This window comes from Daphnia carinata, chromosome 5 (assembly GCF_022539665.2).
Source record: "Daphnia carinata strain CSIRO-1 chromosome 5, CSIRO_AGI_Dcar_HiC_V3, whole genome shotgun sequence".
Classification (NCBI taxonomy): domain Eukaryota; kingdom Metazoa; phylum Arthropoda; class Branchiopoda; order Diplostraca; family Daphniidae; genus Daphnia; species Daphnia carinata.
In genome coordinates this window covers 9,104,609-9,126,832 of record NC_081335.1, presented here as the reverse complement: position 1 = coordinate 9,126,832, position 22,224 = coordinate 9,104,609, and the positions used below count along the sequence as shown (strand labels likewise).

General features: G+C 41.4%; 1 protein-coding gene across 1 annotated transcript; it reads right to left on the bottom strand.

Moving 5' to 3' along the window:
• Positions 1 to 278: 278 nt before the first annotated feature.
• Positions 279 to 2,919, bottom strand: LOC130699881 (uncharacterized). The gene is made up of 2 exons (XM_057521950.2): positions 632 to 2,919; positions 279 to 568 (listed from the first exon to the last, which is right to left on the bottom strand). The coding sequence occupies exons 1-2, from the start codon at positions 1,419 to 1,421 to the stop codon at positions 507 to 509; spliced, it is 852 nt and encodes a 283-aa protein (XP_057377933.1). The 5' UTR covers positions 1,422 to 2,919; the 3' UTR covers positions 279 to 506.
• Positions 2,920 to 22,224: the final 19,305 nt, after the last annotated feature.

Below are 22,224 nucleotides of genomic sequence, written 5' to 3'. Positions count from 1 at the left end.
TGCACATATACAACTCGAATTAATGCACAAAGCTATGTTGAATGAAAATAGACTGTTTTTGTTATTCTGTCAGGAAGAGTAAACGCAGTAAAAGTCCTAATAACTTTCGTGGTGACTCAATACGACGTAGTCTACGTTACTATTACATACTACTCTTTCGCGCAATTCACATACTTTTATGTACATCCCTATTATAAAACCATCCTCTCTAGTAATTTTCGCACCAAAATACGAGGCCTGTTGCCTAAAAAACAGTTTAATGATGATGTGTGGGCCTATTTTCAACATAGGATCACAAAGCCAGTCGCGGGTTATTATGGCCTTGATGGCTCTAACCGTCGAATGTGCTTTTGTCAAAGGTTTCACGTCCGAAAGTAATAATTCGAAGGTTAGATTGATGCCTGAAACTGGGTATATTTTGGGCGTCTATGGTGTTGAGGTAACTTTGCTCGATGTACAGCCCCATAAACGTGTTGCAAAAATCAGATGATTTCGCCGGTCGTCGCCTATGCAATTCCCGGTCTCGGTTGACATTCCGCCTGGTTGTCCATCGCACCAGCAATGCTACCTATTGAAAACCAAACCAAACATTACTTTAAAAATTAGTTTCATAAGTACTGTTAGTTTATACTTGATATCGTGTTGACAGAAGGCTGTTTGCACCTGATGTTATCAATCACAAATAGCTTTTTAACTCGAAGACCACTCGATTTACTGTGATCTGTTGTTTGAGATTTTTTTCTACACTGTTTAGGTGCTGTTTCCTCCCAAACTATAACTCGCTTCTTGCTTTTGGATTTCATTTCTAAAAGCGAACGACTTTTTTTTTTTTTTTTTTTTTTTGGGGGGGGGGGGGACTTTATTGAAACGTAGTTCACATCAGAGGCGGCGCACCTGAAGACTCCATGCTGGGCGAAAATACTGAAACGGGCACGCCAAATTGAGCTGCCACTTCTAAATCGGCCAAAGCGATCCAGCGTGCTGTCACGCGTAGCGGCCGTCAATCGCAGCACGTGGTTATTGAGCTCAAGCAAATCCAGTACAGGCAAAGTTTCCGATACGTCTAGCTCATTACTTTCAGAGCCGACATTTGGCAGTGGGCTCAAACGGATTTCAGCGGAAACTGAGACTTCTGAGGTTTCGTAAGAAGTCAAATCGACGGCCTCATCTGCTTCTTCTTTGACTTCGTTTGCCACTTCAGGCAGACAAGTTGTATGGCCGACATATTGGAACACGCTACAACTTTTCGAAGTAGGCAAAGCTTCGATATTTTGATTCGAATCATTGAACGACGGTGGCTTCACCAATCCCCCGCAATCCAGTAATGTATCGGTGCACGATTTTTTATTCTTTGTCATCAACTCGAGCTCCTCAAGATTTCGATTGTTCAATTCATCCAGTTCTTTGGTGGACTCATCCATTAGTTTGCGACAAAAAGGTGCCCTATCGTCTTTTGTTAAGCAATCACGATGAACTAAAGTATAAAATGAGCTAGACTAGCGCATGGTGTCTTTAATAGTTTTTAGAATCACTTGTGTTCGAGATTGCAACTGGAACTGTAGAAATGTCTTTCTTTTCCTCTGCTACGTGGAATTTGGAGATGCTTCATGTTTCTTCGCAATTGCGTTCGTTGATTTTCAGCCGAAGAGGAAGTAAACCAGAATAGAGCAAGCTGGAGTTACTAGCTACGCCTTTCCGATGCTATACGCCACAAGTTTAAGCGTAATGGTTGTTCTCGGCCGGTGGTTGTACTTTCCGCCCGTCCCGACGTCGAATTGTGAGAAGGATGCACTGCGAAAAGGTATGGTACGTTGTTGATAAGTTCCTACCATAATGCGAGGATTCATCCTAAACAAGGTGAGATGGACTTCGTCGAAAAAATCATCATTATTTGGAATCGGCTGGTTGCTATTGGATTTGCCTGAGTTGTCCGCAAAGAGATTTTCGTGAGCCTGGTAGCGTACTTCATTTGTCGGCAAAACTGGCACTTCTGCAGACAGAGATTCTTCTGATGCCGGCGTGGCATCTGGAACAATGCTTCCGCCTGTCGTATCGCTGTTCTCCAAGAAGTTCTCGTTTTTTTTGGTAAGAAAAATCAGCCTCTGTTGGATTTTGTGTTGATGCGTTAGATCTTGCTGGAAGGACAAGATCGGATGTGGATGTGGCGGAATCTTTTTTAGAACGGGAAGATTTTTTCCGTTCGGAACGAAAACGAGGTTGGCGTGGGGGAGCAATGAATGAAGTATGGAGGTCGGATTCACTCCTCGGCAGACGCTAGTTGCGTAGGCTCGGGAGACCTGCCTTTCCCGGTTATGTGCGTTGACGACGAGGAAGGCCGAAGCCTTCCAGTTAGTTGGCGCAATTTTTCAACTTAAGTTGATCCAATGTTGGCTTTAGGATAAGTGACGGCTCTACTTGGGCCGCTCTCGTCCACTTTCTCCATGATATCGATTGCAGAATTCGGATATGGAGAACATATTGGCCGGTCTGCACTATAAGCCCGTCGATCTCTGACGGCTTCGCTGTAACAATTACTGGAACTGGTATTAGGTGAACGAGACCGTGCAGGTCGATGAGGAAATGAAGTATTATCTACAACCATTTCGTTTAGGGGTTCAGTTAACGTCACGTAAAGCGTATCTTTCTTAGTTTTTTTTTATTGGCTCGGGAAGAGATTGGCTACTAGCTCGGCTACTGGTATTTCTCGTAAACAGCCCAGGCTTTTGGTCAGCAAACGGCGTAGCTTTCGCCATCGTAGTAGACGTGCAGATGGAGCCATGCAGCCGTGCGGAGTCACTCCATATTGCGTCTTGTTCTTGGCAGCTTTCGGAGCAGTAGGTTTCACAGACCATCTCCTGGTCTTGACTGTTGACAAAATACTGAGCTTTGTGTGTGGTGGCAGAGGTAGTTAATGGTAATGGCCGTGCGAAGGTAGATCGACTACACCAAAAGAACTATGTTAAGTGCAGCGATAGAGCGACGCTGCTGCTGTCTGTTGTTGCCAACTTAAATGTTGCTGAGCTTCATCATCAGAAGAGACTAACTCTTGAAGAATAATCCAACTCCTATCACTGTTGGGTGGCGGAGAGAATTGCGTCAATAACGACGGGGTAGAGGGATTGGCGTTCAATATGGCTGTGGGCACAATTCGGGATAGGCCTAGTGAACAGGGTGAACCTAAAGACTCTGACGAGCCGTCCTTATATCCGGAGTCTGGCAAAGGCTTGAGATCGAACGGTGACCTATTGAGAACTGTATTATCACCGACAAGTAAGGCACAATTTTGAATTGGATAAGCTAGTTCAATGGAGGCTTCTCAACTACAGTGGATAAACGGCGACTGGCAGTGTTGCAGTCGCAAGCTAACAATCCGACTGGGTAGAAGAGGCGTCACCGTTGATAGTAAGTGGAGGATAATACTGAAGACGACGGCAGGGAAGGAAAACTAAAGATAGTCCCATGGTGGTAGGTGTGCGGCCAACCTGGACTACAGCCAGGCAACGCTCTATATTTAGAGCTTTGAGACGAAGCGGGGCTAAGGCCGGCAGGAGGGCAGTCTCGGCTCAGCTCCTCTACAGTGACGACATCGGTCTCAGCGCCATCTTGGTGTTGCATCGACCGGAAATGGGAAACTTTTTTTCTTTTTGACACCAGGGGAAGATAATTCCGTGCCCCATCATCGATCCCGGCGCCAGTAAACCGAGTCCACTTTCCCGTACATAAGTTAGCGGTGCTTTCCAACTTGGACACACCGTCTTGATTGAGTGTCAATGAACCTAATCCTCTTCTTTCTGATAGGCGATGTCTTGACTTGCCAGTTTCTGGTGTGTTCACATCCATTGTGCCTCAACTAATCTTATTTACAGGGAATTCACAGAACTGTCCTTGTACTCCTTTCAAACTGAAGGTTCACGGCGTGTTAAGGTGTAGCACCTGGTTGAATGACAGCCTAAAATTACGCAAGCTTCAGAAGATGAAGTAACATTCACGTTAGACCTATTCAAACACAAGTGAAGCAGAACAGTGTAGCAATGGCCGACGCCATTGATTGTGCTGTAGGATATATTTCTTGCAAAATTCACAATTTTCGCGAATTTTTACGATCTCGAAATGGCACTTGTTTCAAAATTTAAACAAATAGCCACTATCTGAAGAGAGCGAAGTTCGAAGACTTCTTTTCCGATGGGAGGTTTTGTCTAACACAAACCTCTGCAGCATTTTTACCACGTGATCAACGAGGCCGCACCTTTTGATTTTGACTTTTAAATTTCCTTTACAGCATGAAGTGTGGAGACATTCAAATTCACCAGGTGAAATCGGTTGTGGCCTTGTGTTACTTGGGAAACTCTGTCATTGAAGAGGGTACAGAGTACTCTTCTTTTATGTCTATTTTCATTATTTGTTAATTACCAGAGGGATCGTGTAACGATCCCGAAAGGTAATTGTAATTGTGCTAGAAATAAATGAAGAGACGACCCTAAGGGTGTAGACCCATTTATTTAGCTCTTTAAAGACAAAAAAACAAAGAAACATCTATTCCTTTCCTAATGCCTGGATACGCCCCCTCTCTTCAGACTTATTTCACCAGGGCTTGTAACAACTTTAACAACATAAACAACCAAACAAAACAATGATTATGAAATCAGTGATGGACCAGAGAAAAAACCTGACGTAATTCTGACAGGGGAAAAAAACTCTGTCCGTAACGGTCATGAAAAAAGGTAACAACAGTAGTGCCATTCAAAGATCCACTCGTTAAGAAAAGACACAACAAAAAATTGCAGTTCTTCTATAGCTGCCATCTCGCCAGGGGTTTTCTTAGCCATGAAGCTGATTTGCTGGACGTTCGTTGGACTGATTCCAGTTATGACCACTGCCTCCGCTGAAATGGGCTTTCTGGCTTGGTTTACTCTATCAGAAACCAAAATATAATGAAAATACAAAAGGCTGACGGATATCAAACCACATAATAATTCTCCATAAATGAAGCCAGGGTGGGTCTGGGTGGGAGACAGACCCTTAGGGTCGTCTCTTCATTTATTTCTAGCACAATTACAATTACCTTTCGGGATCGTTACACGATCCCTCTGGTAATTAACAATTGTGCTGCGAAATGCCATTTCGTTAGACCCTAAGGGTGACTTTGTAGATTTGTTTAAATGTGAGTTTGTCCGAAGACTGATGATTCAACCGTTGCCTCCGCCGATCGGTTGTAAAATCTTCTAAACGTCGATTCGTGCGACCAGCTTCCCGCTTTTAAAATTGCATCCATTGACAATCCGTTGTTTGACGCCTTAGAAGCGGCCGCGCTTCTAGTTGAATGTGCCCAAAATACCTTCGTATTGATCCCGGCTTCCTTTAGGACGGATTTTATCCATCGACTCACGGTGTTGGGTGACACTGGTTTGTGCGGAGCAATGACTGCTATAACCAGCCTATCACTGTTGTGTTTCGCTCGAAAACTACTGGTGCGCTCTTTGCATGACTCCAGCGTCCTAACCGGACATACCTTTGGATCTGGACAAGCTGTTAAAGAGAATGTTTGCAATGGACCGCTTCTCTGAGCTTTCCTCGGCGCCCCCAACGCGAATTTTACGCTATTTGAACCGAATACTAACGAACTGTATTCAATCGCCGCAATTTCTGAGACTCGCATGAGCGTCGCTAGCGCAACCAACGTTACCATTTTGTACGCTAACAGGTATAGCGGCAACGAATCGTTTTCTCTAACGAAGAAACAAAGGTGAGGACTTGATTAGGATCCCATGTTGCATTGTATCTCGGACGAGGCGGATTTCGATTGTAACAACCTTTGAGCAATCTTACTACTTCCGGCTGCTCGCCTATGGGCATGCCCTCCGCTGGCTCAAGAGTGCTCGACAACATCGACCTATGAAGATTAATAGAACTATACGATTTACCCGACGCATGCAAATTTGTTAAAAATTCCAAGATGTCCGCTATAACAATTGTGAAGGGATTCGAACGCCTCCTCATACACCAATGCACCCAATTTCTCCATGCTGACTCATAAGCGGTTTGGGTGTTGGGCCTAATTCCGGCCATGAGTAAGTCGACCACCGTTGTCGAAAATCCTCGGTCAAGGTACTGTCTCCTGACAGCTTCCAGACGGCCAAGTGTAGCGCGCTGTTCCAGGTAAGCGGGTGACTTTCGTCCAGTGCTGATTTCAAAAGGCTCTGAGACGGCGCAAGAAGACGTGGGACGTCGCACGAGAGCTCCAGCAATAACGGGAACCACGGCTGGCCTATCCAAACTGGACAAACAAAAACCACTACAGATTTTTCCCGCCTGATTTTTTCTAAGCATTTGAAAATTAGGGCGAATGGTGGGAAACAGTAAGCCAACAACCCTTTCCAATTGACTGAAAAGGCGTTTGTTGCCATTGCGCCAGGTTGCGGATGCCATGAAATAAATGATGGAAGCTGTGCGTTCCAAGGTGTTGCGAAAACGTCAACGACTGACGGCCATAGTTCCTGAATGCACTTGAAAACGCGCGGATCCAACTTCCAATCCCCGGCGTCAGGCCCGGCCCGTGACTCTTCATCCGCAACGATATTTAATTTGCCCGCTACGTGAACCGCTTCCAACGATATGCCGCGGTTCTCGCACCTAGTTGTAAGCTGGGCAGATTCGCTAGTCAGGGCCTGAGATCGAGAACCCCCGCAATGATTAATATAGGCTACAGCTGTCGAATTGTCCAAGAATACCCTAATTGAGATATTCTTAGACTGAGCAGCAAACGCCTGTACGCAAACAACGCTCCTAATAGTTCGAGCTCGTTAATGTGCTTTTTTGTATCTGCTAGCGTCCAAGATCCTCTCGTTCTGCTTTCATCACAGCATGCACCCCAACCTGATAGCGACGCATCTGTGTAAATCTCGAGATCTGGTGTGTGGGGAAAGAAAATTTTATCTTGCGCTTTGTTTAGATTAAACACCCACCATTCCAGGTCCTCCCGAGCTTCCGCTGAAAGTGAACATCTAGTCTTCAAATTGAAATTGGCCGATTGCGATCGTTTGATGTAGAACCGTTGCAATCTACGGTAATGCGCCTGAGCGTATGGAATCGCTGGGATCGCCCAGGTAAAATTGCCCATGATAGACGCAATCTTTCGCAAAGAAATTGATTCCGCCGCAAGCGCCGCCTCACACATCTCCTTAACTGCTTTTACTTTGATGTTTGGCAAGGCGAAGGACAATCGAACCGAATCGATTACTAGCCCCAGATACTCTAGGACTTGCGTAGGGACCAACACGGATTTTTCCCAATTTATTAAAAAACCCAGATGTTTTAGCAACCGGATGGTCACGTTAAGATCCCCTAATGTGCTTTCTCCAGACACATTCAAAATTAAGATGTCATCCAAATAGATTATCAGTCTTATGCCCTTTTTTCTTAAAAAACCCATGACAACCTTGAGAATTTTTGTAAAAATCCTTGGCGCGGAAGCCAGACCAAAGGCCAGACATGCAAATTGGAATAAACGCCCCTTCCACTGGAACCGCAAAAACTTTTGGTGGGTAGCAAAAACCGGCACCGTCAGGTAGGCGTCTTTTAAATCTAGTTTAACCATCCAATCCCCTTTTCGTAAAAGAAAACGAGCCGATTCTAGATTTTCCATCTTGAAGTGTTCGTACCGAATAAATTGATTTAAGGGCTTCAGATTAATGATAGGCCTAAACCCACCCGATTTTTTGGGAATCACAAATAAAGAACAAACGAACCCTTCCGACCCGTCGGTGATTTCTCTAATAGCCCGCTTTCTGACAAGATCCCTCACTTCTCTGTCACACACTGCCTCCATCTCTTTGGACATGACAACAGGGACAGGAATTGTGCGTTGGATAGGTGAAAAGCTGAAATCGAGTTTAACGCCATGCGCTAAACTATCGAGGATCCATTGATCGTCTGTTACCACTGTCCAACGATCTGCAAAAGCTATCAACCTAGCACCCACTTGCTCTTCCGCCCGGCGTTTCGAACAAATAATAGATTGCGGATTAAAAACATACCTTTGGCCTCCCCGTAACCAGGAACTAGCCCCAGTCGGTCGTCCTCTTTCCCCTCCAACTCGTTGCGGTGGCTGCTCCCTCGTCTTCCTCGGGCGCAAAACGAAAGGGTGCTTCGATGTTGATTGAGAATGGTCCATTGACCCATTTCCTCTGGACCTGAAACTTGTCTTGGTCTTTGAGGTTTTAGCCAATGTTGCGTCCTGCGATGCTTCTTTAAGCATCGACTCCAGGAACTTTCCCGTAAAAAGGAGCTCTCGAGCCTCCTTTCCGGGTGCAAACGCTTCAGGGTCAGCTGCAAGAAAGTCGAAACCGGGTTCCACTAAGGCAACCACCGATCGCCTTCTCTGCCGGGTAATGTGGTGATAGGCGCGAGACCACTGCTGTAGTGCGTCCTTTACCAAATCCTGGGATTTTCTTTCCGATCTCCATCACTGAGGGAAAAAATGCGGGTATAAAGGTCTATGAGTGGCGGGCCAATATCCATGATCTTGAGTTGCGTCGTGACCAGCGACTCCTCCGCCGCATTGACTGCCTTTAACTTCCCTTTATCCTTTGCCCGTCTGTACATGTAGCCGTCGAGTTTGGGTGGTCTTAACGAAAATTCTTTGTCCACAAAATCAAGCGGAATCCTCTTTGAAATTGCTTTAGATTCGTCAGTTGGCACTCCTTTCGTCAACCAGCTGGAAAGAGCTTCGGTGACCTCTTGTGGCACTACCAACGGTGCAGGTTCTTTACTACCATTCGACCTTAGACTACGGGGCTCTGGGGTACGCGCCTTTGATGAACCCGGCCTCGGCGAGCTGGGTACGGCTGGCGACCTGGCCGCTAGCTGCCCTGCCAAACTCTCTGGCCTTCGATTTTCTGGGCGCCATGGCCGCTTAAAGAACCCTTGCAGACGATCCTGATCTTCTTGGTCGTCTATCACTATTTCTTCCACCTCATCCTCTTCTTGCGGTGGCCCATAGTCTTCCTCTTGCTCGTCGGTTCTCTGCCTATTACCACGGTCAAAACTCTCACGACTTGGCTAGCGCTCGCTGTCCTCATCCGTATATTGCCTGTCCTCCACACGATTATATTCTGCACGAAAAATGTCACGGCGGGAATTATAATTCGCCGTATCACTCCAAAACCCTCGACCAGCCTCACGTGTGTAAAAATCCCGCACGTCAAACCCATAATTTGGTCTGACTCTGCCATAATCTTGATCGTAACGGTCGTAGATTGGGGCGAGGTAGGGACGATCGCGATAAAAACCACTCGGCGTTGGACGTGGGGGGGACCTTTCCCTTTCTTGATAACGTGAATCGTAGTAACTTGGGCGATCACGAAAACGAGAGCGTTCTAAAAATTCTCTTTCCTGCTCCCTATTCGAAAAATTTACGGCACGTGGATCAAACCAATCGCTTCTACGCCTATCTCCGTAATTTCCAGGTGCCGACATCCTTACTCTGTAAGAGCTAAAATAAGTCTGAAGAGAGGGGGCGTATCCAGGCATTAGGAAAGGAATAGATGTTTCTTTGTTTTTTTGTCTTTAAAGAGCTAAATAAATGGGTCTACACCCTTAGGGTCTAACGAAATGGCATTTCGCAGCACAATTAAAAAAGCTTAGCTGTCTGGAGTGAGTCGGGTAATGTTTAGTGGATATAACAAATTGTGATAACTGATGTGCTTTAAAGTTTCGAATATATAGCTTTTTGTAGCAAATCATGCAAAGACTCGGCCTGTTGCGTCCGTTTTATTTTTCGGATGGCCAGGCCGTCTCTCCAATATCTCCAGTGAAATACAAATTTTTCATATCCCTTCCAACAGCAAAAAAAAACAGTGGCTGGCCTAATCACTCGTCAGAACGCCAGACTAGTAAGGCACCATCAATTTGGCAGTGTTTTGAATTTCGATGCGGCACTGTGGGGTTTGGGTGAACCTCGTTTCTGTCCCATGGACCTACCCGAAAACTGAACGATCGGCTACTACCGAGATGGCGTACTTACGACGCGGTTCGGTTCGGTACAAAATACCCGGCGAAACCGATAGAACCACCACCATGTAGAAAAAAGCGGATAGAGGGCGTCAAGTAAAAGAAAATGAAAAAAATTTTGCCTATGGAAATTCTTAAATTTTTTTTATAAAAGCGGATAGTTCTCATAAATGTATTTTCCTTTTATCTAAATTTATGAATTTAAACGTATAGTTCTCCCGATAATAATTATTTAAATTTTATATGTTTCCTGGAGGAGAGAAAACAACGGAAAATGGAAGAATTTCGGCTCTTCGTTTAGGCAATGTTTTCGTTTTTCTTTTTCTTAATATAATCATTATATTCTCTTAACGCCAATAATGCTAATTTTAAAATTAAAATGTAATATTAATAATTGTAGTCACTGCTCTGAGGCTTGTGCAAAAACCCAACATACTGGCACGACAATCATAACTATTAAAATAAGTATTGAGCTGCGCTAACGAAAAAAAAAAGAAACGCATTTTGGTAAATTAAAAGATAACGAAAAATAATAAAATTATTTGAAAAATAATAGGCATTTTGTTACTCGAATAAGCCTAAAAACATATAGCAAATGATTATTACAACATTCAGCATTACCAATGACAGCAACACCTGAATTTTAGTACAATCCCCGCCTGCCATTTCCCCTATGTGATTCACGAAGTGAACTCAACTGTAAAGTTCAGTCTCTTTCGGCCTCTTGCGGCCGGTTCTCTCTTCGGGCAAAAAGCTCTCCCATTAGCTCGGCATCGATCGCTAATGCCATCTGTGCGGACAGAAGGGATGTAGACCTGTGTTCGGTCACCAATAATTTCACTCCGGTTGTGTCATCAAGATTTAATAGCTAATTTAACTCTGGTTAACCTTTACGGGGTAAAGTCACTGGTAGGGCATCAGGCTCTCTCTTTTGAATTTAACTTAAACCACCATTTTCAAAATGTGGTTGTATTTGTTCAATTGGCTCTTGATACCTTGGAAAACAGGTCGTATTCGGGATCACCCTATCGCACTGGTAATAATCGATCGATTATGCTTATGTATGCTGTCGATTACTCGTACTCGACGTGTGAATCCCGGATGTGCAGCCTGAAGGGAAACCCTGCGTGGTATGGGGGGAAAACCAAGAGGCCCCGTACCCCAAAAGAGCTCCATCCCAGAAAGTAATTACCTCCAGTGGTTAACAGTTTCACATTTAATTCCCTAGCTTTGATAAAGCAAGACTTGCAAATGAAGCCGAAAATACCGTTAAAAAAACTAACAAAGGTTGTTATGTTCCGAAATTTAATACAAGTCTTATTATGACTTGAGATTGGCAAATGGGATGTGTTCTTTTCTTTTATCTCAGCAGAATTTGGATGGCAAACGAAAGCGAGAAAAATTTATGATCCATTTTGAAAAATTGTAGCTACGGCTTATAATATACGCATACCACCGCAAAGGAATCCAGTGAAAAATGTGAGCTGTTTTCGGATTTTTTTTCTCCCTTTTGTAAGCCTCTTTTGCGGTTAGAGGCATGTTTACTTTATAGGCGGTTTTTTACAGTATTTGTTTCTTGAAGATCTTTCGTTTTGTTTTATAAATTCCAATTCGGTTATCAAGCTTCAAAGGTGTTTTCATGTCAAATACGTGTGTACATGGGTGCAGCGTTTACTCTTCCCAACATTTAAAATAACAGTCCTACTGGTGATTTGTACCCAAAGAAGAACATGAAAAATATTAGTTAGTGTGAATAAACATGAACTCGATCGTAACCTTTTGCTGCAATAACAAAGAAAACACGAACCAAATCGTCAAGCAAATCGCTTCAGTGGTTGTATCAAAATGATCCGAAACGGCGGTAAGAAAGAAATACAAGACAGCAAAAAAGTTTCCCGTCCTTACGTTAAATACCTGCTTATAACTAGATGAAACTCATACAATCAAGAAGAAAAACTCGAGTCAAGCAGCGTTTCTCCGTAAATCATTTTAAACTTAGAGATAATTGTTATTACGATTCGTTATTATTGTTATTAAAGTTTTAAAGAAACGTATGATATTATTTGACAAGACTATTTCCCACTGAAATTGCATATTTTCACTTAAACAGTGACAGCATTTTTTAAAACTTTCAAACAGTTCCCCATTCTCTAATTGAAATGGAGTCATTTGGACAGCTTGCTTTCTAATTGACTATTTGATTTTAATGAAACATGCAACTCTAATGCACTTTGTTTGACTTTTTATTCACTTAGATCCATAGTAAGGTTGGCAAGTCTAGGTGGACCTTCACCAAGGTCGAACAGTGATATGTTGCCTATTGGAAAGACTTCGTCAGAGGTTTCTCTTTTTTACAATTAATTTGTCATATTCTTCTTTTGTTTTTAGTCTTATATTTGTTTTTATTTTTGGCATGTAGGCTACAGCCTGCAGAAGAAGATGAAGACGAAGAAGATGAGGAGGAACATGAAGATGATGACAGCGAAAGTCGTGAAGCAGAAGACAGTGATATAGACTCCTTTACTGCCAATGGGCCAAACTTTAATCGTGACCGACTGGAACTCGGTCACTTCCTTCACCATTTGCTGATAGTATTGTAGGCTTTCTAGTAGTTGGTCTCCAAGAGTATTACGTACAGGACCAAATTTTGGGTTCCAAATTGCTTTGCTGAGACGCCGAACCAAAGTGCCACTTTCTACCAGTGGTGGGACTAAATCGGCTAAACAGTCGGTGCCAATGCCATCGATAAATGGATAACCGTTCACATGAAATTGATCATCAACGCAGGCAAACGTTTGTGACTCGATGCCTAACATCAGATACTGAATGTCTTTTCGTATTTCATTTTCTTCCATTTTGAAGGTATCTCTGATTGGTAGGCTTCTATCAACCAAATCAAGATTTTCTTCAAATTGATGACAGAGTGCTTCCATGACATGTAAAGGAGCTTGAGAAAGGTAATTCTTTGGCTGGATAGGCTTCTCCTGATAATTTTGCTTCCCAGGTTCTACGAATGCTGGACGTGAATATGAATACGAATGCCCATTGATATCGCGATCGCGCGCTGATGCTATAAAGACTCATCATAAGGATTGCGAAATGGTTCATCAGTAGCGCCTTCACGGCCGTGTAGTAGAACCTCGTAAAGGCAATGTTATTAAAATACTTCCTCATCAGGTGAAGTAGACGCATCCGTAACATTCCATAAAGATGAAGAGCTTCAGGGCGCCAGCTGGGTCTCCTAACAGAATTACTAGAACGCCACCCGTTTCCAAGTCCCGGATTGTTAACGAAATCATTTTTCATTTCGAATATTCATTGTTATTTGTATTGAATTTATATACACATTTAGAGAATAAAAAATTATTTGAAAAATGTTTGTTTTATTGGATACAATATTTATATAAAATATTTAGAAATAAAAAGGGTGGATAAGAGAGTTTTTTTGGGGAAAAATATTTACCGTGTGACAAAAGCGTCTGCTGTATTATTGATATATCATAAACATCGTTGTGACTTCGTTAAAATAGGTGAAATTGTATTGCAGTCCCAATCTAGTTAACTTTTCTTTAGTATTTCAAAATCGGTAAATAATACATTACATATAAAAAGTTAAGCGAAACTATGGGGAAAAACATAAATCTACATATGAACACAAAATAACCATTTAATTTTATAACTCTTCAAGAAGAGTTACAAAATTATATTACAATTATTATTATTTCAATATATAGAAGCATACATATTTATATATACCCTTGATATCAAGCGTATGTAACTGCATTTGACATGGCAATAGCCGTAGTAGGCGAATTTGCCATGTCAACCTGACATGGCAATAGCCATTTCGTATCTTACTGCCATGTCAGCCTGACATGGCAATAGGGTTGACCGTTCTTCGTAGCTACTGAGTTCAGCTGCATGGTATTTTAACATAATAAAGAAAAACAATTGTAAAACTAAATTCACTAACCACATGTACAGATCTGAAGGCAATTTAGTGACTATCACGAAATACAAAGGAAAAAGCATCCATACCCAAATTTGGTGTTCTTGCTCCAACTGGGTCACTTCGTTTTCCTCATCAACTATTAACAAGGAAACATTAAAACTGGAATGGTCCCCAGCTTTTTAAATTCTATTTTTAAATAGTTTGTCATTGTGTACTTGGTTTATCTGCTTGAAACCACGACGGACTGGCATTTCGAGGCACAAGATTTGGAAAGAACGAAAAAGGCATTTGTCAGTATAAAGGTGAAAATTGGGTTTGTATGGCAAACCGTTTTACCAAAAGAAAAAAAAATTCGAGCTTTTTTTTTACAGCTATGGCCATCTAGCGGCCAGATTCCTATTTAATTTTCTAAATACAACTTTACGCATTCTAACCATATAAATATATAATTTTTTAAATTAAGATTTATTTAATTAAGAATTTTATTTGATTAAAATATAACTATACAATAATTATTTTGTTATATTCTACTTACTAGACTTAATTATTATTACTATTAACTATTAACTTTCCATTTTGTACTGCAGCAAATATAATCAATGCAAATATAATGCAAATATAATGCAAATATAATGAATGGTGCAGCCCGTGCCCCCCACATACCAAAGGCAAGGAAGCAATGAGAGCGGCAAAGGCTCGTATTCGTCGGATAAAGAAATGGGCAGCGTCGGGACTAATGGATTCTTCAATGGTGTCGGTGGCGGAGGTGCCGGAGAAGCTATCTCGGTAGCTAACCCGGTAGCTCTTCACAGGTATCTATCATGTGCGTCACGGCTTCTCTTTCTCTGGTCTTCGTCCGTTCTTTTGACTTTTGTTTTATTTCTGGCTTTTTCAGTATTTTTTACACGACACCCCTTTTCATTTGTTTTTTTTTCTCTGGTTTTCGTTTGGTTTACTTCCCAGGTAGCAAAAAATAGTGCAGCGATGTTGCCGGAGAGTTGTTTTTTACTTTCATTATTGTATTTTTTGCGCAACCTTCAGGCAATATTGGGTGAGTGTTTGAATCGAAGGATTGAATAAGCCATAGTCAGTTACTATTTCATGTACATTGCTTTTGCAATGTTAACGGGATATTGCATTCTAGGCATTGTTTGATTGTTTCCGTTGAAATATTAATAAAAAAACTTCATCACCTTAATCAACATGCAAATTTGGTAATGTGATATAAAGAATTATTTAATGGTGACCAAAAATGATTTTAAAATGTGATTCTGATAAAAATTTGTTTCAACACACGTTTTAAAGTACAAACAGTATATTAGCATGACATATCCATAGGTTTTAAGATGCGCAGAAAAACAAACATTGGTTCACCTGAGTGGGAATACATTCATTCACGGCTTATGCAAAAGAGGATAAACAACATTTTGTCGCTTATTATATGGAAACACCACACACTTAACACATTTATCAAATTTTTCAATTGGGAAACGACGAGATGGAGATATTCCTTCTGTCAAGAAAATATTTATTTGGGAAGCCTTTACTGGTGTATTGAAAACTTCGATCTTGTTTCCTCGACGACATACGCAAAATTGCAGCTGAGATGCTACAACATACCTTTCCGATACCGATAATATCTCAAACGCTAAGCCATCACTTGTAATGCAAAATCTTTCTGATTTTTTCGACACATCAAGAGTCCCTATTTCCAGATGTTTACCACGTGAATGATAGTTATAATCATTAGACCTTGCTCCGATATCATCGACGTAATCTATTTCAGAAAGGCGACGTTTCAGTTGAGCGAGAGGCAACTTAGCGGCCCGAATCAATCGCTTAATCTTACCAAGGTAACTTTCAAAAGAAAACGCACTGAATGAATCTAGAGGGCCATGAATCAAACAATCTTTAGCTAAATGTATCAATGAATGAACATTGTACACAAGATGTTGAGTTCCATAAATCCGCTGGAACTCACCCACGAAATAACGAAGACATTCGCCTGCATATTTGCTTTGGTCTACGGTAGATTGAGGATGTGCTAAAATTCGGGTTGCCACGTGAAAATAAAGAAAATGCTCATATTTTTCTTCCGAAAGAATTGTTTTCAAAACAATTGGGCCGACATAAAGCAGGAATGTCCTAAATTCTACCGCTTTCCAATGAGCTAGGGTTTCAATCGGGCGACACTTGGATTGAATTCAGATGGTAGCATTGCTGCGCATTCCTTCATTTTGTTATTAAATAAAACAATTTGTTGGCTTGAAAGGCAGTGCGGAATTTTTTGCCTCTCCAAATGTGTTTAATTAACCGGCGCATGACACCAGGACAAACAAGATGCAAATAATCCAACGGAAAATCATAAATCATGTCGAGGCGCTCGATTTCTATAAAAGGACTGATTCCCGCATGGTGATTCTCATCAATTCGCGACCTAAAATTATTGTCCGTACGCAGTTCTACATTTAGATCATCAAAAATAATCCTATTTTCCCAATATCGCCCATAGACCATACAGCGCTCACATGAACCGTACCCCGAATGTCCTTTTATAGCTTTTAAAAAACTACATGCTGGTGCGTCGCACACGATTTACTTTAACTGTAACCGAAACTTCTTCCCATTCCACGTCAACCCATTTGTAGCAATATTTTTAAAGTCCGAAAGAAAATTTGCCAAATAATGCTTTGCGCTTGGGGGTTTGAATCGCCGTAATAGCATTGAACTACAAATGGCCGACAATCGTCTGAATTAACTATTTTACATAGCATTGGCCAAAAGCAGCTCGTGCTGCTCTTGAATAAGGGAATGCCATCCACATTTATTTGAATTTCAATAACTTTCGAATTATTACGTAGTCCAAACCCTGGAATCTTTATCCTTTTCAATAGTCCCGTCTCAAGTCCAAGGTACACAAAGTTTGGATCACATTTCGCAATATCCGTCCTACAAATAGTTCTAGGATCTCTAGGTAATTTTATATCGCAAGTCGTGCGAAAAAGTGAAGCTATGTCCGCTACTGCACTTAGCGAAAGGCCGTGTTTGAACTTAATACACGCAAGCTCGTCCTTAACTTTGTCTTCAATAGACCATGCAACATACATTTCATAAATTACCTATGTTTTTACACATTGCAGAAATTTTTGCATCCACTTCGTCTTCCAGAAAAGAGCATCTGATTACGTAGAACCATCATCTCATCATTCCTCACCAGCATTTTCAAGTTTTTGTTGCTCTTCATCTTCAACTTCCTCTAGCATGCAAGACGGTAAAAAACATAAGCTTGGGTTAGATACCTTTTTAAAACCATTTAGTTTACTTTCAGCAGACGTTGACCAAAGTTTATCGGCATTCATGAATGTTGATAACATAGATGTCACTGGAACAGGGGAACTTCCTAATTCGCCACCTCTTATAAATACTGCTGAAAGGACAAAAACGTAAGCCAAATTTGCTTTGTTTTGTTAAATTATGTAATTGTAAAATTTCACCATTTATTACCTTTGCCTATACAATGTAACGTCTTCTAAATTGCAATACGTCTGCTTGTTAACTAACATTTTGCTTCAAATTTATCAATAGGCATGCCCTCACCTTAACCATGATGCAAATAAAACACCTGCTGGAAAAACACGTGAAAAATTTTGACGCGAGATTCGATAGAATTGAATCTCGAATAGACGCAATTGAAAATACAATGTCAATATTGACAAAGACGAATGTTGACATAGCAGACGACGAAGACGAAGCTGATGATCTGGTGTTGCCAATTCAGAATATTCAAGATATTGAAAAACTGAATCAGAATTTGAGAAACAAAGTGTTAAAAAAAAATTTGTAAGTGTTTTTAAATTTCTAGGATAAAATTAAAAATAATTTACTGCTTGAATGTTTCTAAATGCAGACAGATGTTACAACTATTGGCCTCTGTTGTCTTTGTTGCAAGTGCTGCCATGTTGTGTTTGACTTCCTTACCGTGCTTGTCTCCCTTACTGTTACCTTTTCACCCTTAGAGGTCAGGTCGAACCTTAGTCGACCTCTGGCCTCTATGTTTAGTTAGTCTGGGACTCGGGATTTGGCCCGATGTCCGACAGGACGTTAAGAGGGGGCTCTGCCGTTGGCTGGCCGCCCTCGCGTTAGTCCTTAAGAAGGAGCTCTGCAGGATTGCTGGCTTCCCTTCGCGATTGTTGTGTATGTTTGTGTTAATGTTTGTTGTAAATAGTTTATGTGTGTTTGAATATTGTCTTGTATGTGTGTTGTATAATGTGAATGTCGTATTTTCCCTGTGAATTTGTTGGTATAAATGGAAGAAACTGTAACACAGAGGAACTCTATCGTACGTGTGGAGTGGATGGTCCTAAAATGGCTTACGGAATCATGAACAAGCTGCTTACAAAAGAGGTAGCAACCCAATACGTACTAAAAAAAACCAACGCAAATAAGGAGAACCCCAAAAAAGTTTTTATGGATCACTCCAGAATTTACAAATGTGTAAAAGGTATGTAATTTATTTACTTTTCCAGTTATTTCTGCTACTCATGACTTCTTTTATGAAATTATATAGATGCGGTATTCAAGCGATACCCACTTACCAGTCCGAGCGACATGGATACACAGCTATCCCTTTTTCTGGTGCGTGCGCCAATCCGTCAAAAGAAAATCATAGGCCCTATTTCGCGAAGTCCCCAAAAATTACAATCTGCGTCATCGACATCAGATGAAGAGGAAGAAGAGGCAGTACAAATTGCGCTTGCAATAGAGTCAGATCCTGATTAATGTTATTTATATGTCAATTTACACTGAGCTTTCATCCTGTCCATTCGTAACCAAGATATGTTTATATATGTAAATACAGAAGTTTTGTCTATCAGTTCGTCTTCATATTGATTAATTTATTATAAATTTAACTAGTTAATTCATTAGTTTAATAATATGAAATACAAACCGAGAACAATCAATATAGTGTGGCTATTTACAATACAAGCATTCAATGTTGCACAACAATATTGCTTCAGTATTGGAAAAGCAATAATATTGAAGTGCAACATAAAAGTGGGTGCAAAACAACATTGCCACATTATTAAAAAACATTGAGGCAGTATTACAATACGACACCAGCAGGACTTTGGTGCAATGTTGCTGGAGAATTTTTTGCTACCTGGGTGGTTTATCCAATAAGTAGTGCCGGAAGTGTTTAATAGAAAATACTACAGCTAAGGCTTCTTTTTCTACACTGGCGTATTTTTGTTTGGCCGGTTTTAATTGTCGACTCGCGTATGCTATGGGTTTTTCTACACTGTGCTGTATCTGTGAAAGAACAGAGCCGATTCCGTAATCGCAGGCATCGGTGAACAATAAAAATTCGAGGTCGAAGTTAGGGTATGCTAATAGTGGGGGAGTGATTAAATATGTACGTAGTTTTTCGAAAGCCTTTTGATCGTCATCCGTCCAAACGAAGGGCTTGTTTAATGCCTTTTTATGGGTTTTGGCCTTCAATGGTTGGGCAATAGCTCCGAAATTTTCAATAAAGCGTCGAAATACCCAGCTAATCCTAAAAAGGATCGTACTTCTTCTACTGACGCTGGAACTTCATAATTAGCCATTTTGTCTATTTTGTCTGGGTCCGGGCCGATACCGTCGGTGGAAATGATATGCCCCAGATAATTAACTTATAGTTTCATGAATTGACATTTCTTAAGTTTTAATTTTAATCCTGCGTTTTTAATTTAAGAGAAGACTTCCCGAATGTCGCTCAGATGGCTTTTGAAGGAGTCGGAAAAAATGCTTACGTCATATAAATAAACTAGGGCTTTCTGCCCTGCAACATCTATTAATATATGGTTCATTAATCGCGCATTAAGGTACCCGGCGCATTATATAATCCAAACGGCATTCTAATAAATTCGTATAGGTTATTTTCTACGATAAAGGCAGTTTTTTCTTTAGGTGATTCTTCTAGTTCGATCTGCCAATAGCCTAAGGCCAGATCCAAGGTTGTAAAGAATTTCTTTCCGTACGGTCTATCTAGAGTGCTATCAATTCTTGGGAGTGGGTAAGAATCTTTCTTTGTTAATGTATTTAGTTTCCTATAGTCGATACAAAAACGAATTTCCCCTGTTTTTTTAAGTACTAAGATTACTGGTGTTGCCCATGGGGATGTTGAATGCCTTATTACGTTCGCTTGCAACATTTCTTTTATTTGTTTCTCTAATTCTTCCTTTTGGCCCTGGCCTGTACGGTAGGGTCGAAGTCGAATAGGTCCTTTCCCTTCTGTATCAATGAAGTGTTTAATCAACCCTGTACTCCCTAATCCGGAGTCTTTGGTCGCAAATAGTTCAGTAAATTCATAAAGAAGTGCCGCTAAACGTTTTTTATATTGGGGGTCGGTATCCGGTTCTGGTACGTGTTCCTCGTTAGGGGGATTCGCCTGAAAGCAGACTCTTGACCTGATGATACTTTGCCTATCAGATGACAAGAAAATTCTACCTCTCCTAGGGGACTATCCTTCGGCAGAGTATGTGCCCTATGGATTTATTTTCCACGAAGATCTGATATCTCCCGTTTCTGTTCCTAGCATTTACAAAATCGCCCATATAAATATTCCCTCAGGTAAATCCATACTCTGGGGAAATAAAAAGAGAGAACTGGTGTCCATATTATTGCCAGTCTCCTGAAATGTGGCCTCCGCGACTTGAGAAGATCTGGGGGCAATTAAGACCCTTTTAACTTAATAAGTCATGGTTGTTTTAACTATTGGCTCTTGGCTCTTCGGTAATAAACCCTCTTGTTTTACTTCTAGATTACTTTCCGGTCTGTCACGGACAAGGAATATTGTTTTAGAGCGGCCATCAAAAATAACTCGTGTTTGTCTGCGGCGTCCAAACCCAATATACATGCATCGGAAATACCATTCGTGACAATAAATTCTTGGTCTAGTATATTGGCGCCGTAAACAACAGGTAGGGAGACTATCCCTAATGTGAACAATTTCCTATTGTGCACATCGTATAATTCTACGTCAGACTCAGAGCAGCTTAGTTGATGTTCCGACGTTATTTGATTAAAAATATCTATATGTAATAGGCTCCTGACCGCGCCAGTATCGAATAATGCTTTAAACGGAGTATTGTGAATCTTAACGGAAAGTCGTGGGGCTGCTGATTTACTGAATGCTGCAATTTTTGCGACTGATGGTAACATTTCGGGGCTTACTGGCCTATTCTCCGTCGCCCTGACTCTATGACCGGCCCTTGTTCGTTTCCCTGATTCATAGAGTCATTAGTTTTGTTGGGCCTTATTAAGTTTCTCTTATTGGGACAAAACTTTGCTATATGGCCCAACTGTTGGCAAACGTAACAAGGTAGGTGGCGTGCCTGGTGTTGTCTGCCGTTTTAAATATCGAAAGCACGATTCGATGCTATGGTTATTGAGACCGCAGTTGGAGCACCCTACGGCGTTTTGCATTGACCTGTTTTGTTGGGAAGGTTGCTGAACTGAGACATTTTCGTCGCCTTGGCCGGAGGCGTTTGTGAACGGCTGACGGAATCCGCTCGTTTGGCCTTGGCGAGTTAAAGTATTGCGAGGGGCGGGGCTTGAAAAACTGACTTGCTTCGATTGGTTTGGGTAATAATTGGAGTTGCTTCTTATTGGGTGGCGGATTCCATTCTCTTGGCGCAGGTTTGTTCGCATGAGGTTGCCGAGATTCGTAATGACATCCGTTAGGCGATTGATTTGTTGTTTAAATCAGGAGATGTGTTTGTTTCCTGTCGAGTGTGCTCCGTGGTGGCTTTCTTCAGGGTGGAGGCGATTGAGTTAATGTGGTCACATCGTTTTTCGATTGCTTGTAGTATCGCTGTATCATTTTCTGTATTAGTCACTGCATTGACAAATATTAGTTTTTTCCTTTTCTATTGTGTCCGACTGGACGCGCTTGGCGTATTTCTATGTGATGGACACCAATTCTTCGAAGCTAGACACCTTTTTGTGTCTTACAATGTTTTGCAGTTCGGGATCGAGCCCTTGCATAAATTTTTGACGAAGTAGTCTTAATTGAGTTGTTTGTTCTTCTGGCGTTTCTTGATAATTAGAGGCATAAGCTCGTTTATAGAGAGTTTTTAATCTATAAGCATAATTTAAAATATTATCTTTTGGCTTCCGTTTAATTTCGTCGAACTGGCTTTGATAAAGGTCGATGTCTTCGAAACCGTGGTAATTTTCTTGGAAGAGTTTTTTTATGGCTTCGTACTCGTGTATCGCTGGAT

Excerpts from the sequence above, each read along its gene's own strand:
- LOC130699881 (XM_057521950.2), bottom strand. The coding sequence starts at position 1,421 with ATGGATGAGTCCACCAAAGAACTGGATGAATTGAACAATCGAAATCTT. Across the intron at positions 569-631 it reads TTCTGTCAACACGATATCAA|GTAGCATTGCTGGTGCGATG; the intron begins GTATAAACTAAC and ends GGTTTTCAATAG.